At 36.8% G+C, this 14,786-nt stretch overlaps 1 protein-coding gene and 1 pseudogene across 2 annotated transcripts; both read right to left on the bottom strand.

Moving 5' to 3' along the window:
• Positions 1–2,418: 2,418 nt before the first annotated feature.
• Positions 2,419–3,919, bottom strand: LOC147490312 (3-isopropylmalate dehydratase small subunit 1 pseudogene; annotated as a pseudogene).
• Positions 3,503–6,706, bottom strand: LOC147490311 (transcription elongation factor TFIIS-like). Of its 2 annotated transcripts, XR_015201783.1 has the most exons (3): positions 6,159–6,449; positions 4,150–5,186; positions 3,503–3,776 (listed from the first exon to the last, which is right to left on the bottom strand). XR_015201783.1 is itself a non-coding variant. In XM_086572057.1 (2 exons), exons 1-2 carry the CDS (start codon positions 6,318–6,320, stop codon positions 4,224–4,226), a joined length of 1,125 nt encoding a protein of 374 aa, XP_086428183.1. In that variant the 5' UTR covers positions 6,321–6,706; the 3' UTR covers positions 3,894–4,223. The 2 variants fall into 2 exon arrangements, 1 of the variants encoding a protein (XP_086428183.1); XM_086572057.1 differs by lacking the exon at positions 3,503–3,776 and having other exon boundaries at positions 3,894–5,186; positions 6,159–6,706.
• Between the last annotated feature and the right edge of the window lie 8,080 nt (positions 6,707–14,786).

Genomic DNA, 14,786 nt, shown 5'->3' with positions numbered 1-14,786 from the left:
TACTATCCCATAGAATATATTCATATATATTCTATCAGATATGTTAATGAAGTTTGATAGGTTTTCAAAATTTTTGTAATGAATATGTTAATCAGTTAATGAAATCGATAAAAACCAAATATGTTAATGAAGTCTAAACAAGCCAGATTCAAGAGTTTTGAATAATTGACAAGTTATGACAGACTGGTATGTAGGCATGAACTTTTCGGCCCGCCCTACCATAGTTTTAAAGGGGGTGAGGTGAGGTGAGGTATCTGATAATTCAAGTGTTGGCCCTCATAGGCCCGACCCTCATAGCATAAGGGGGCTGGGCCAGCCCGGCCCATTTTACACCCCTACTGATGCTTGTTTTGGTCGTATTTTTCTTTTATGAGTATTATTTCTTGTAAAATATTTGTAGACTCTCGCTTTTATTAATAAAATATATTTCACTTTACCAATTGTTTGCTGCCTTTTGTGAATGGTCTTGTATCATTTTCTCATTTGTGTATTCGTCACGTGTTACGAAATTCATGTCCTCTATATCTTCTTGGAAGTGCGAAAAGTCCTGCAAACGTGTCACTCACACCTTGAAGCGCGTACCCAGCCGCTTACTAAGATTTCCAATGTTCTAGCAATCTTTCGACACGTGTGTTTTGATTAACATCACGTGTCAATTTTTTCAAAGACAAGAAAAACCATATATAAATATACGTTCATGGTACCGTAAGTTGCACTTGGTCGTACTAGCCATCTTTGAAATTTCTGCTGCTATGGATATCGCACTCCATTTTTCTTGTTCTGTCATTAACCACCCCAACAATCTTGCAATGATGTTCAGAAGTCCATGCAAAACTCATGCGAAATCCATTATTCCTACTTCTTCGAGGCCTAAATGGCGTGTTACTATTAGTAACAAGCTGAATAAACAACGTGAAATATCAGGTCAGGCATTTTCTAAGGAGGAACACTACAAGGTTGATGATGAGATACCGCGGATTCCTCTGATTGATAGACTAGAACATGTAGTAGTGGAAAAAGAGAGGGATGAGAAGTTAGTTGAAGAACTAGAAGGATTAGTGGAAGAAGCAATAATGGGAGAAGATGAAGGAAGAGAACCAAATGATTACCATAGAAGGGCACATATATTTGATACTTGCTACAGAGTATTCAAGAGTCTTAAAGAGGAGGACTCTGTCCCTGTTGATTATTAATCATGATTCTTGTGATTTTCATTTCATTTTTCTTGCTGTAGCTAGTTCTGTATTTTTTAATGTTGTATGCTAATATGTTCTTCGTGAATCATCAATCATCTAACTAGGTAGATAGAAAGGTGAAGATGATTTTATCCATGGCTCCTATATTCTGTGCTGCTGTACTAAATTCCAATTTCTTCCAATGAAGGGGATCGCATTTTGTTTTCGCCATACTTTTCCTGTTTTTGATTTTCCTCTGTGATGTGATATGTTCACATGAAATCCTCTTTTCATTAACCAAAGACATCCTACGATAATTCGTCCAATATGCAATGTAAACCATCTGAAAACTTGTACATAAGGGTTAAATGCTTTTTGCATGGTTTGATTTGCACTTTGCAAGTACCAACTACGCAAACAAATCCTCATAACAGTATACGATATTACTACTGTTTATGAACGCAGTAGTAATTAACTACCAATATTTTACCAAGCACATAGATCAGTGGATATCAGGACAGAAAAATTCTCTATGTTCCTTGCAGGACAAACTACACATGGTTTTAATAATAACTTGTTTTAGCTTATTTGGTATGGATTTCCAAAGATTGTCCAAGACTTGCATAGTTGCCGGATCAGCTGTGCAATGTTGTTGCCAAGAGTCGACTCCAGAAGTTCGATGTGATTATTGTCTCAGATAAAAATGCAACATAATACGCCAAGGATCAGTAATTTTAGATGTGTAATGAGCATCCCATGACTTAGACCCCTTTCCTAAATTCCTGAGAGGATCATTTTAACTCTGAAACACATACGCCCATTGACAAGGTATTATTCATCTACAGGAGGAAAAACAAATGCACCTGAAAGGGGCAAAAAATACTCAAAGACCACAACAATCGCTGAAAACTTTGGTAGGATAGTGAACTTGCAAAACTTCCCACAAATAACATTTAAACACCGAGTGAAACTTGGAATGAACAATCATTTCAAATCACCTTCCTTCTCTTTGTTTCAAGCAAGCTATGCAGATTATTAAATAAATGAAGGCCTGTTTCAGGAGAACCATGTCCAGCTTACAATTGCAACTCTCCATTTTAAGGGTTTCTCAAAGAATGATAGAACTCCATTATGCAAAAGCGAATGCTTACATATGGTGATAGCAAGTCATATATATGAAAAACAAATAGAAGCCGGTTTTCAGACATAATATGCAGGTTCAAACCCAGGAACTACATCACAATTCAAACAAAAGATTCTCTGGAGATATGATGCACAACACCTCAGTATTACAGAAAACAGTTGGAGTCTATGGAAAGTTACAAAAATCCAACGGCAACAAAGAAACACCAACAACTAGACATACTACCACAAACCAGCACTATCTCTGATTGCACTAAACAGCCATTGAAATTAAACCTTAAGAAGATGCAGCTGATGGAATCATCCCAGTCTTCCAAGCATAAGAGAAAATCCCACCAGCATCAATAATAGGTCCAGCATCACCAATAGGTTTCAACTTATATTCCTTCCCAGTAGTATGATTAATCAACAAACTTTCCCCAAGCTCAACAGTAACAACATCTCCAGTACTACACTCATCACACAACCTCCCTTCTGATTCCAACTGATAAACTTCCCCGTGTTGCAACTGAATTCCTAAAGAATATCCTCGCATACAACTCCGCCACTACCGCCTTCACCCCCGCTACGCCTAGCGCCACTGGGCGTGCTCCCTCGATGAGCCACAACCGAAATTTTCACCTCCAATAACTATGGAGTATTTGGATTTGTCTTCACCGTGTTCAATGAAGCAAGTTTGGTATGTCTCTGGAAGACCAATTAAGGCATATGATCCAAGTTTTTGATATTCGTCTGGTTTGGAAGGGAGCAGAGTGTGATATTCCGCAGGGATGATTTGGTCAGTGTCGATGTTATCACCTAAAATGTAACATACACCATGAAATGTGGTGGTGGTAGTTTCTGTGGAAGGGGAAGATGATGGGTTGGAAATAGCATAGAGAGGTGTTGTAAGGGAGTGAATGGGGTTGAGAAAGAGATGTTTTTTAATGGGAATTTTATGGTCGGCATTCTTAGATTGGATGGAAAAGCATCTTGAGATTGTGGTTTTGGGTGCTTACTCAATGTTAATGATGGATTGATAACTGAAAACGAAATAGCCTCCATGGTATGTTTCAGTGGCAAAAGATCAAGATTCAAAAGTCTTGTGTCGGCAAATATTTTGTGATATTTCACGCACATCGTATTGCATATTTCATTATAGTTGTGATTTTTGCTAGGACTGTAGGAGGACGTTGTCTGCTAGATTACGCACAACCAAGTTTTACTAGGCCATGAACAGCTGGATTTAATCTTGACCATAGTTCTGAACGTCTGATAATGTGTGAATATAGACCATGACCGATCAAATACTTTCAAACAGATGTGCTATAGAAGGTGCAGTTCAATAGAACCTGAAGTGCCTTATATCTCTTCCACATCAACTCAAAGAGACATTGTAGAGCGAAGTACTTTGATGCAGACCAACAGCATCCACTGTGATCAAGCATTCTTTCCCCTTATTGCAGATACCCGTTAATCCTGCAATCCATTAACCATCAGCTTCCAGTATTTAGGGGCACCTAAGTGACAATTAATACAATTGATCAACTAGCAGAGTACTGATTGTATGCACTGCCACACCCACAATAACCACAATTGAGAAATAGCATACTGCTAGGCATATATCACTAATGAATGTCAAGAAACTTTATACAAGCAAAAGTTAAAGAATAAGCAGAGATACTTTTCCTTCAAGTCTGAAAGAAATCCTAAATCCAAACACACCACAGGTGTTGGAACTTACATAAAATGAATTAGCCTAACAACCCCCTAATGAAGAAAGACTAATTCACAGAGCTAAAACAAGAAAGACTAAAATGAAAGACTAAATTCATAACTGTTTGAATCATACCACACAGAGAGAATCATAGCTCAACTTCTCAGATCCATGCGTTACACACAGATGGAAGCTCAAAGGGCAGCCAACTAACAGAACTTCCAGTGGTTGTTGCAGTTTACACATGTTACAAAGGTTGTCATGGGTTCATCAGCACTCCGAGTTTGCAGTTGATAATAAGTGGTCTTCCGCTGCCCACATCGCCCACACCTGAACTGATCTGTTGTGGCTTTAGGAGCAGCCTCACGCTCACAGTCAAACATAGCTTTCTCTTGTATCTGGTTATTCTCCTGTTTCCTTTTATCACTGGCCATTTCAGCAGCGGTCATATTGATAAGTTTCTCCGGCTTCACATGTCCAAGAAGGACTCTTCTTCGTAAATCTGGGTTATTTTCGTCCCTGATGTTAAACATGATAGATCTGTATTTAGATTTCTGAGGCCCAGATTGGCGTCCCATTTTCTCAAACAACACCGACTCCACTGAAACAGCAACACGAATAGGATCAAAAGCATTTACTTCATCCAACATGTCTTCATCTGCCTCTTTACAAACTCTAGAAAATGCTTCTGCAAGAAGCTCCCTGACCTTGTCCCGATTAGAGTCATTGCATTTCACCATTGAAGTCAGCTTCAGAGGCCCTTTGGGTGCTTGTACCTTCTTAGCACTAGATTCTTCCTTCTCTTCTTTAGGCATCCTGTCGACCTTCATGGGTTCTACACCACCAATCTTCTCAACCTTAACAGTCTCTGACCTTGAAACCTTTTCAGATTTTATTATCTCAGTACGATTAGATTTCTCCACCTTGATGGTTTCAGCTCGTGAAACCTTCTCAACCTTTAGTGAATCTCCTATTTGAATCTTCTCAACCTTTACACTCTCTCCCTTGGAAATTTCAACCTTTGCGGAAGCTTTTGTTTCTGAGTTTCCATTATTCTTGATCTTCGAATTTTCTTCGAGGACTATTTTTTTCCATACCTCAAGCAAGTCGGAAGCCACAGCCTGGATCTTCTCCTTAGGATGTTTTGTCAGATGTCGAAGACGTTTTCCAACCTGTTATGTGAAATGACTTTCTAAGGAGGGAAGTGACAAAAACAGGACAAAGTATAACAGAACAAAAAAATTGTCGTATACAGCAATAGTGGCCAACCACAGAAACAAGCTCTGTAAAACACTTAAACGTGCTACTCATGTTTTTCGACCAATAAGGAATCACATGTTATTATTCATCATTAAAAACAAGATTGTCTAGAAAAAAATATTATATTGGAAATTTTCACAGAGCAGAAATTCTAAAGGAAGAATGAATAAAACAAGATTTATTTATTTTTTCATTTTCCAATAAGTGATGGGCTAAGAAACAAAGATGACGCAGTCCATAGGTTCTCCACAGACTAGGCATTTTGAGTCCTTCACAAAATAAGAAAGTAGCACAACAAAAAAGTGGTAAAAAAACTAAGTAAAGTATCTTACTACCGAATTAGCCAATTTATAAGACCCCCACCCCCCCCCCCAATGAACTCAGGCATTTTGAGTCCTTCATAAATTATAACCACCAGCAGGTAGCATAGGGCCAAGAGGTCACAACACAGACCAAAAGGAGTTACAACTGACGATGCATATCTAGAAGACGCCTGACAAGTAATTCAAAATCCATACAACCACTAAGAGTGATGCAGACAAATAGCCTATTCTGGGCAATGCTCTTTTGTTGTTGGGTATATGAAAGTCTTTAGAATGCGTATTATAGTTGCACCGTTGCAAACGGAGAGAACAGTTAAAACGAGACGATACATAATTGAAAATTGATGTGTCATCACTCAGGCAACAATGCTAATAAAGAGACTATTGTGATCATCATTTCCCCCCAAATTTGCCAATCTATTAAAACTGTTCAATTCTACAATGCATTATATAACAAGATAAAAGGGGCCTTCTCTATTTACACGTAAACTATTATAAAAATCGATGTTTTTTTTCTGAATTAAGCAATATAAAGGGTGGGGCAAAAAAAAAAAACAATACCTGCGTATCAACAAGAAGCTGCATAGTAACAGGAATAATCTTCAACCGTTTCAATGCATCCACACACCTTGATTCCTCAGCACCTCCATCATCATCTACAGCAGAGTCAGCAGCTTTTTTCGCTGTTTCAAAGAGCTCCAATAGCTCTTTCTTTGTCGACATTGCTCAACAAACACAAACACACTCCAAAATCAACCAAAAGAACAAAACTTTGGCACAAATTTGGAAATCAAAATAAAGAGTTTGCCTTTCTGGGAAATCTATGAAAGTTTATTTTGCCCTAAATGGTTGTGTGTGGGTGAAAATAAGGAAAAAGCTGCTGAGTTTTTGTACTTTTGTGTGACGTGTATTCATCGACGGGTGTGATGGGTTTTGCATCGACGGTCAAGGTTGAATGCAGGGCTTTGAGGTTCACTCTTTCACTTGATTTTTGCCAAACTCGAGGATAGAGATAAAAATCGAATTTTTGGCATGATATTTTGGATTTCGGTGAAATATTTGGCATGATACTCCTCCCATCCTACTAGAGTCAAAAGGCATGTTATTAGGACAAGGATGGACCAGTGAGTGAATAATGCTTCATACAAATAGATAGGCCAAAAAATGATAACTTTTCATTGACACAGATGAAAAACAAACGATGGCTATATGTAAATTTATATCACCCTTAAGTTGTGAAATTGGAAACCAAAAGTGTTTATGGATAGTCCATGTTTCCATCAAAATGGAAACCCTATTTCGATTTCAGACCCGATTTGTCCTCCAATACTAATGATTTTTTTCTAATAAATGGATTATTAAAAAAATCTCAAAATTTTGTGTTTGAAGGTTATTCTCGTATGGGAAAAGTTCTAAGAGCATCTTTAGTAGTGATATCAAGAATTTGGTGCTTTTTCAACTTCAGGAAAACTACATGTTGATGAAAACACCAAAAAAATACCAAATCGACCAATATTTGGTTCCATGTTTTAGTCAGATCAAACACTTTCAGCGGTTTTGCTAAAACAGTAGCGATTTTGGCAACACCGTGTGGGCTTGGGCTCGCTAAATGGGTTTTCTATGGGCGGTTTTGGCAAAACCGCGTGGGCTTGGGCTTCACTGGGCGCGGTTTTGCAAAACCGCGTTTTTTTTTCAAAAATTAGAGGCGTGGTGCATAGAACTTGAAAAATTATGAGAGTTGCATAGAAGTTAAGAAATTAACAATTGTGCAATTGAAGAAATTAAAATTGTAATTAAAAATCGAAAAAATCAAAGAAATTAAAACCTATGATTATGATTATGCAAGTCCAAAATCTATGATTATGATATAATCATATAATATCCAAAATAATCCAAAACCTATCATATTACATCAAATTTATTTAGCTCTCTTCTTCGCCCCTTACCACTCGATCCCTCTCTCTCTATTTGGACGTTAAAACCGCTCCTCCAAGTTCTGTCGAGATCGATGATCTTTCTCATGCAAGACGGAGGTTAACTACTTCACTGAAGTTCCTCATATCCCTGATGTTGCTGCGTGTACACTTGTTGCATATCCTCATACGCTTTTCGAGTCTCGTCATACGCACGCTAGGATTGCTGATATGTCTAAGAATAATATGCCTCCTCTCTTTCTTGACTATAATGATACAGGGCAGTCCTCATCCCATCAAACATAAGAACCTGGTTCTCATATCTTTCCCGAACCTCAGCCTGAAAATCCAAGAAAATACAGTGTGAATACATATTATATATATAATGAAGAAGATAAATAAAACAATTAAAGTCACCATGGTATACTGATCAATCTGCGGCTCTAACTCAGAGAAACGAGCATGAGGCACCTCAGGAATGGAAATATAAGTAGGCTCCCCATCAGGTCCACACACGGGAAACATCTGAGGATTACCGCGGACACAAAGAGTGGTGATATGCATTGAGGTTGTGGGTTGTAAAATGCATGGCGGATGAGGAATACGTAGCTCACGCCTCATCCCTTCCAGCCCACTTCGAAGTTGCTAGCTCGACCAACAGGAGGCAACAACGGACCCATAGAGACACGGTTCCACCATCTATAATACTGATCAGCAGTCTGCTCAACAACAAAAGAAGACGCATCTGGCCAAGGACCACCACTGGCATGAACTTCATGAACTTGAATTCTACCCCACAACTTTGCATCACTAACATCTGGCATGAGAGCACATGGAACTTCATAACGTCCAGTCATCTGCCTCCAACATCCGCCGCCCAAGATTCAAACCCGACATCCACGTGCGGCAAAAACAACTCTGTGACGTGACAACACACAAGCATGCTGTACAACTGGATCGTCAAAGGCAGTAGACAAACGCCAAGGTCTCAATAGATGACAATGATCTAATATCAATCTGAGCACGAGCCATACAGATATTATTCCTAATCTGCCCTTTGTTACGAGTCAAGTGAGGCCCTGACCAACTAGCAAATCTAGGGCGAGTATCAACAATCATGTCTATGTTAGGACAAAAACATCGAAAATACTCATAAAACCAAATCTCTAAAAGTCCCGTGAATCCTGCAATCTGAGGACTTCTACTTCCGAATGTCGTGAAGCTTTATCTAACGTCGATATCAATGTGGCATATACCGAAGCTACCGGTCATAATCTCTCATAGTATGCAAATCAGATACATAAGCATAATATCCTAGTCGTACCGTAGAATGACCATTAGGAAACAAAACATGCCCAATAAAAAACATCAAAAAAGCCCTAACATAATCGACAAGACCCTCACTACCCTAGAAGCGGTCAAAGCTAACTCCATTTCGTGTATCAGGATGCAAGAGGGGTTCCATATATGCAATCTTAATATGAGATAGCTTAATCCCAGAAGAATCATAAGCATCCACACCCAAACGAGGAAAACTCATAAGCATACTATCCATATTCTCATAATTTGTATGAAAAGGTATCGGTTGGCCTATACCGATACTCAACCCAGAAATCATAGTGAAGTCTAGTGGTGTGAACCCTAACTCCGTACAAGGAAAATAAAATGTATGAGTTCTACTCCACCATCTTTCTACTAAAGCTATGACTACTACTCAATCAACCTTCTCATAATCCGTATCAATCAAAATACCCACATGTGTATACAAAATACTATCTCTAATATGTACAAACTCATCCAAACTCTTAATAACCTTCCACCACTCTCTAACACCAAGTAAAGCCGATCTAACTCGGTAGTCAACAACATGCTGATATTATAGAAAAAAAAAATACGTATAAGATAAATAATTAATTGGTCCAACTCAACTAATTAATATTCAAAATATTTAATCAAAACTAATTAATTACCTGAGTATTAGCCATCGCGACTTTCGACCGTGTTTTGTATCACGTGTAGAAGACACAACTTCCATATCAAGTGCTTCTCAAGGTGCAAATTGCCAATCAAAGTCGTTCATCTGATACTCTAGTACATAGGGATGTCTATCAGCCGGCGCGACATCCTCGGGTTCTTCTTCCCCACTGTCTTCTCCTCCACCGTATTCTACTTCCTCAGGTTCTTCTCCCTCATCGCCAATGTCGTCTGTGTACTGCCAATCATCACCGTCGAAAGGTTCAAAAGGATCCATATCAAATTTTAAGAGTTTAGGTAGGTTTTTGTTTTTTTTTTAACTAAAGAGATGGTTTTATAATTGTGAGAAGAGGTGAAAGTGACTGAACCGCGCGGCTTTGGAGCTGTTTATATAGAAGTAGCACGTGGTGTTCTGAACACCGCGCGGTTTTACCAAAACCGCGTGGGCTTGGGCCTGTCAGTTGGGCTTTAGTGGGGCGGTTTTGGCAAAACCGCATGGGCTATATGACACGATTTTGGCAAAACCGCGTAGTTGCTTGGTGTTTTTTTGATGTTGCTCCTAAAGTTGCTTGGTGTTTTTTTGGTTTGGTGTTTGGTTTGGTTCAAAATTTTGGTGTTTTTTTGGTTGCTCTGCTAAAGATGCTCTAAGAACATATTTTATAAAAATACCTAAACAAACTCAAATTCGTTAGAGTATTTATAAGTTTTAGATTAGGTTTTTTTTTTTTTTTTTTTGTAGATATGTTCTCTTAACTATTCTAAACGTTCTCACAAATAATAAAAAAATTATAAATTTGCCGAATGTACCTCAGCAAATTACAAATTTTGGCTAATTATAGACCGTTCGTTTTCACCATTTTTTTATATTATATTTGACAAGTTTAGAAATTTCTAATTTGTTTGATTATTTATGACAATATTTAGAATAGTTAGGAGATCACATCTACAAAAAACTAACATAATCTAAAAAATATAAATGCCCTAACAAATTTGAGTTTGTTTACATATTTTTATAAGATATGTTCCTAAACCCCCTTCTTTCTCCTATTTACCACACTACAAAATATGGTCAGAGTATAATAAGGACTGTTGCATATTTGTATAAGCAATAATCAATGTACTGAAAAAGTGGACTCTATACAATGTGCTACTCAAGAAATAGGATTATTGATTTTTTTATTTATTACTATATTTTTTTTATCCCGCTTAATTTGTATGTTAATAGTACATCAAGAAATAGGATTTATTAGGTCATCAACTCGGGTCAACATTTTTGGGTGTTATACAAGGTTTGAAGAGAGTCGGTACTCTTTGCTGCCCTAATATCTAAATTCCATATTGCCGATAATTTTTCAGCAAATTTATATTTTGTAACAAACTTAACATAATTACATCAGGGGATGGTTATATAAACTCCACCTTATAATGACTCTAAAGTTACTCCACTTCTAAAAGTGAACTTACAAAATGAATTGAGTGCTAATTTTTTGTGGAGATATATGGATAACACCCCGACAAAAAAATCATCTCAATTGAATATGTTCAACTTTATCAAAAGTTCTTATGAAGTTAAAAGAAAATGATCCGTTGGATAATTTCGTAACATTCTAAACGATTTTTGACAATGTTATACGTACATCTTCAAATTAACTAAATTTTGTGTGTGAAGAATATTATCTTTACGAAAAATCAGCATCTAATTTATTATATTTAATGGTGGAATAACTTTAGAGTCGTTTTAAGAGCAAGTTCAATGGAGGGCTGTTAAAAGGTGTCGCATAGGCCTTTTAGCAGGCCTAACCATACTTAGCAACCCAAAACAAAAAATCGTGCCAATTACACTTTTTAGCAGCTGTTAAGTTCGGAAGACAGATGGCAAAAAATGACGGTAGAGACTATGCCGTCTGTATAAGGCAATTACTAAAAACACAAATTGCTTTCTCTTTTTCCACTCCTCTAACTCCTCCGATCCTCTACTACTCAAACAAATTCTCACTCTTTCACTCCTCCACTCAAACAAATCCCTCTCTTTCTCACTCACTCGGTTTCCTCACTCAAATGTAATATTAAAAGGACGATTTTTATTATTGAATTGTTAATTGTTTATTGAATGCTTTAACTGAATTGTTAATTGTTTATTGAATGTTATAATGTTAGAATGTTGAATATTGAATTGGAATTGATGTTAGAATGTTAGAATGTTGAATATTGAATTGGAATTGATGTTAGAATGTTAGTTTGAAATAGTTTGAAATTATACGTGATTAGAATTGATGTTAGAATATTATAAGTGTTGTTTGAATTGTTTATTGAATGCTTTAACTGAATTGTTAATTGTTTATTGAATGTTATAATGTTAGAATGTTGAATATTGAATTGGAATTGATGTTAGAATGTTGAATTGGAATTAATGTTGGAATTGATGTTAGAATGTTAGTTTGAAATAGTTTGAAATTATGCGTGATTAGAATTGATGTTAGAATATTATAAGTGTTGTTTGAATTGAAATTAAGAGGATATTGTTGATTGAATTGTAGGTGCTATGCAAAATGAGAAACAAGGATAAACGATTTTTCGATTCGAAAATCATTTACTAGATTGACAAATGAGTCAAACGTCAACACTAAAGCCGATGAGGATGAAAACGAATTCTATAATTTGGAAAACCGTTCGAGTAATTGAATTTCCATACTCACCGATCCACTAACACATACTATATTAGTTATAAACCGAAACTTACATCTCTCATCATGTAAATATGGTAAGTATTTGATTGTTAAATTTGATTTATTTAACATCATAATTTGTATTTTCTTCAATTTGAATGAATAAATATTTAGGGAGGGGGGGGGGGAAGATGAAATTGCAGTGTTGTTGGGCATTCGTAAACAATTGGTGGAAGATAATGGTTGTCAAAGGAGATTGTTTTGAAGGCATAAGAAATAAAATTTTACAATATCTGTTTGGGTCATTGATGTGGTTATCAAAACGCCGACCATGGTTTGATATACGATTTGATCGAGCGGTAGTAGAACACAATTCACACTTTCCACTTTCTATAAGGTGAGATAAGTAACACTCCAATAGATGTTACTATGCTCACGGGAATGAGTGTAGAAAGGAAAAATGTTGTTATGTTTGGAGAAGGTTGGTTCGCGACTTTTGATTATGCACAACAAAAATGGCCGAATATAAGGCGGGAGTATTGGGCTAAATGTAGTATCAAACCTTCATTTTTTGTGAATAAGTTTATGAAGAAGACGAAAGAGAGTGACGAAAGTTGGTGCCCGACGGGTACAGATCGGGAGAGATATTTGAGAGTATTATATTTTTACTTAATCACATAGTGTTTCTTTCCTACGGGTGATAGTTCACTGAGATTAGGTTGGATAGAGTGTTTGGTTTGGTTAGATTATATGCATTAGTATGATTAGGGTGATGCTATGTTTGGAGCTTTAATTTACGTGTTGGATCAAGCGTGCCGAACCACAACTAATATTGCGGATGGTCAATGTGGTGGCTTCACCCCTATTTTACAAGTAAGTTTTAAATTTTTAGTATTATAACTTTATGATAGTATTATAATTTTTAAATTACGTACAAGTTTAATTTTTATATTTGTTTTTATAATAGTATTGGTGGCATGAGTACGTACCTACCATGACTCCTCTTTTGAGACCGAACATGGACCGTGATATCGTCCCACGAATTAGAGCATGAATGAATGAGTTTAAAGATTATCGAAGTGGTCAAGGACGCCACAATATTCACTTAGATCGTGACCAACTCGAGACTAGGTCGGCATTGACGATACAGTGAACACCATGGTTTCATATTCTACAATAAAATGTTGATGATGTGGAGGGATATACCATGGATGATGTTTGGTTACGTGAGGTGATTCACTGAGTACGTCGTTCGTATAATCTTACAATGCGCCAAATCGTCTTTGAGTTTGGAGATATAATCGTGTGGTACTTGGGTGATAGGTGTTGACACCAAATCGTTGGGACACATTTCATCCCACACCCTCATCCGGAAAATATGTGTCCATTGGAAAAAGCCAGTTAGTGGAGGTCATATCTTAGAATACATGAAGACTTGTGCCCACACGCTTCTCTATATTTAGATGTGAATGGTGACTACGATAGTTACTGGGATCGCGTCTCAAGTGGTCTTATATTGTCTGCTAACATGTATAGAGCTGCTAACATGAGTTTTGTGGGACATAAGTCTATTAGAAGTGATTTGCGTATCTCACACTATGCTGAGCCCTATTTTTCATCTCAAGATCCTTACGAGGTTTTTGTTTAAGCTCCTTCCGATCCGGATAACCCATGGAGCTATGACATAGTTACATATCAGGAAATGCATATCGTCATACCTATACCTCATGTTGATCAAAGTTATATTTTGAACCTTGTTCTGGATTTTAATACTCTATATTATGTTAGTATTTGGTTTATATTTTGAAACTTGAATTATATTTAGTTTATAGTGATGATTTTTCTTAAAGTTATTGATTTTATTGTAGGTTACACTTAGAGCGCGATATGCCGAGTTGCAGCTAATGATGCATGGGATGCGCAGTTCGGTTATGACTACGATCGACGAATACTATTATTATTTGGTGCCCGAGTGAGAAGAAAAGCAAAAGTTAAAAGCGCAAATTCTAGAAATGACATTGCGAGAATCACGACGAGGGGGTAAATCAAATAAGAGGCAATCTAGCGAGGGTTCGAATCGAAATTAATTAATTAATTTATTTATGTTTGTATTGATTGATGTTTGTATGAATTATGTTTAATGAATGAATTGAATTATGTTTGTTTAATGAATGAATTTTGGTTAGTTGAATGGATGTGTGGATTGTTGATTTGTGGAATGAATGATAATGGATTGTAGATTGAGTTGATATGAATTTGTATGTGAAAAGAAGAATAAGATTTATCAATTTTTTGCGTCTGCCAGGTACAGACGACAGAGTTTCTACAGTCCGTCTATTTAATTAAAACGGGAGACAGACGATATAGTTTCTGCCGTTTGTACAATAATAACCAACATACGACATAAACTATACCGTTTGTATCCCTAACTTTGTGGCGATAACTTATTATGGCTGATTTGAAATTTTAATCAGCGAAATGTCTTAATTTTGGCTGAGTTTTTTACTCCTTCCAAATTTAAGACCCTTTTAGTAGCTCCATTGGAATGACAATTTTGTGATTAGAGTGTTATATTTGTCTTTAGCAGCTCATATAGCCCCATTGGCCTTGCTCTAAACAGAATTCATATAACCCCC

This window comes from Coptis chinensis, chromosome 7 (assembly GCF_015680905.1).
Source record: "Coptis chinensis isolate HL-2020 chromosome 7, ASM1568090v1, whole genome shotgun sequence".
Lineage (NCBI taxonomy): Eukaryota > Viridiplantae > Streptophyta > Magnoliopsida > Ranunculales > Ranunculaceae > Coptis > Coptis chinensis.
Note: the sequence above shows the minus strand (reverse complement) of the source record. Positions and strands in the feature narration are given on the sequence as shown.

Bases quoted from the DNA above. Each gene is read 5' to 3' on its own strand.
- LOC147490311 (XM_086572057.1), bottom strand. From the start codon at position 6,320: ATGTCGACAAAGAAAGAGCTATTGGAGCTCTTTGAAACAGCGAAAAAA. The intron at 5,187-6,158 runs GTATTGTTTTTT...TTCACATAACAG, and splicing joins AGCTTCTTGTTGATACGCAG to GTTGGAAAACGTCTTCGACA.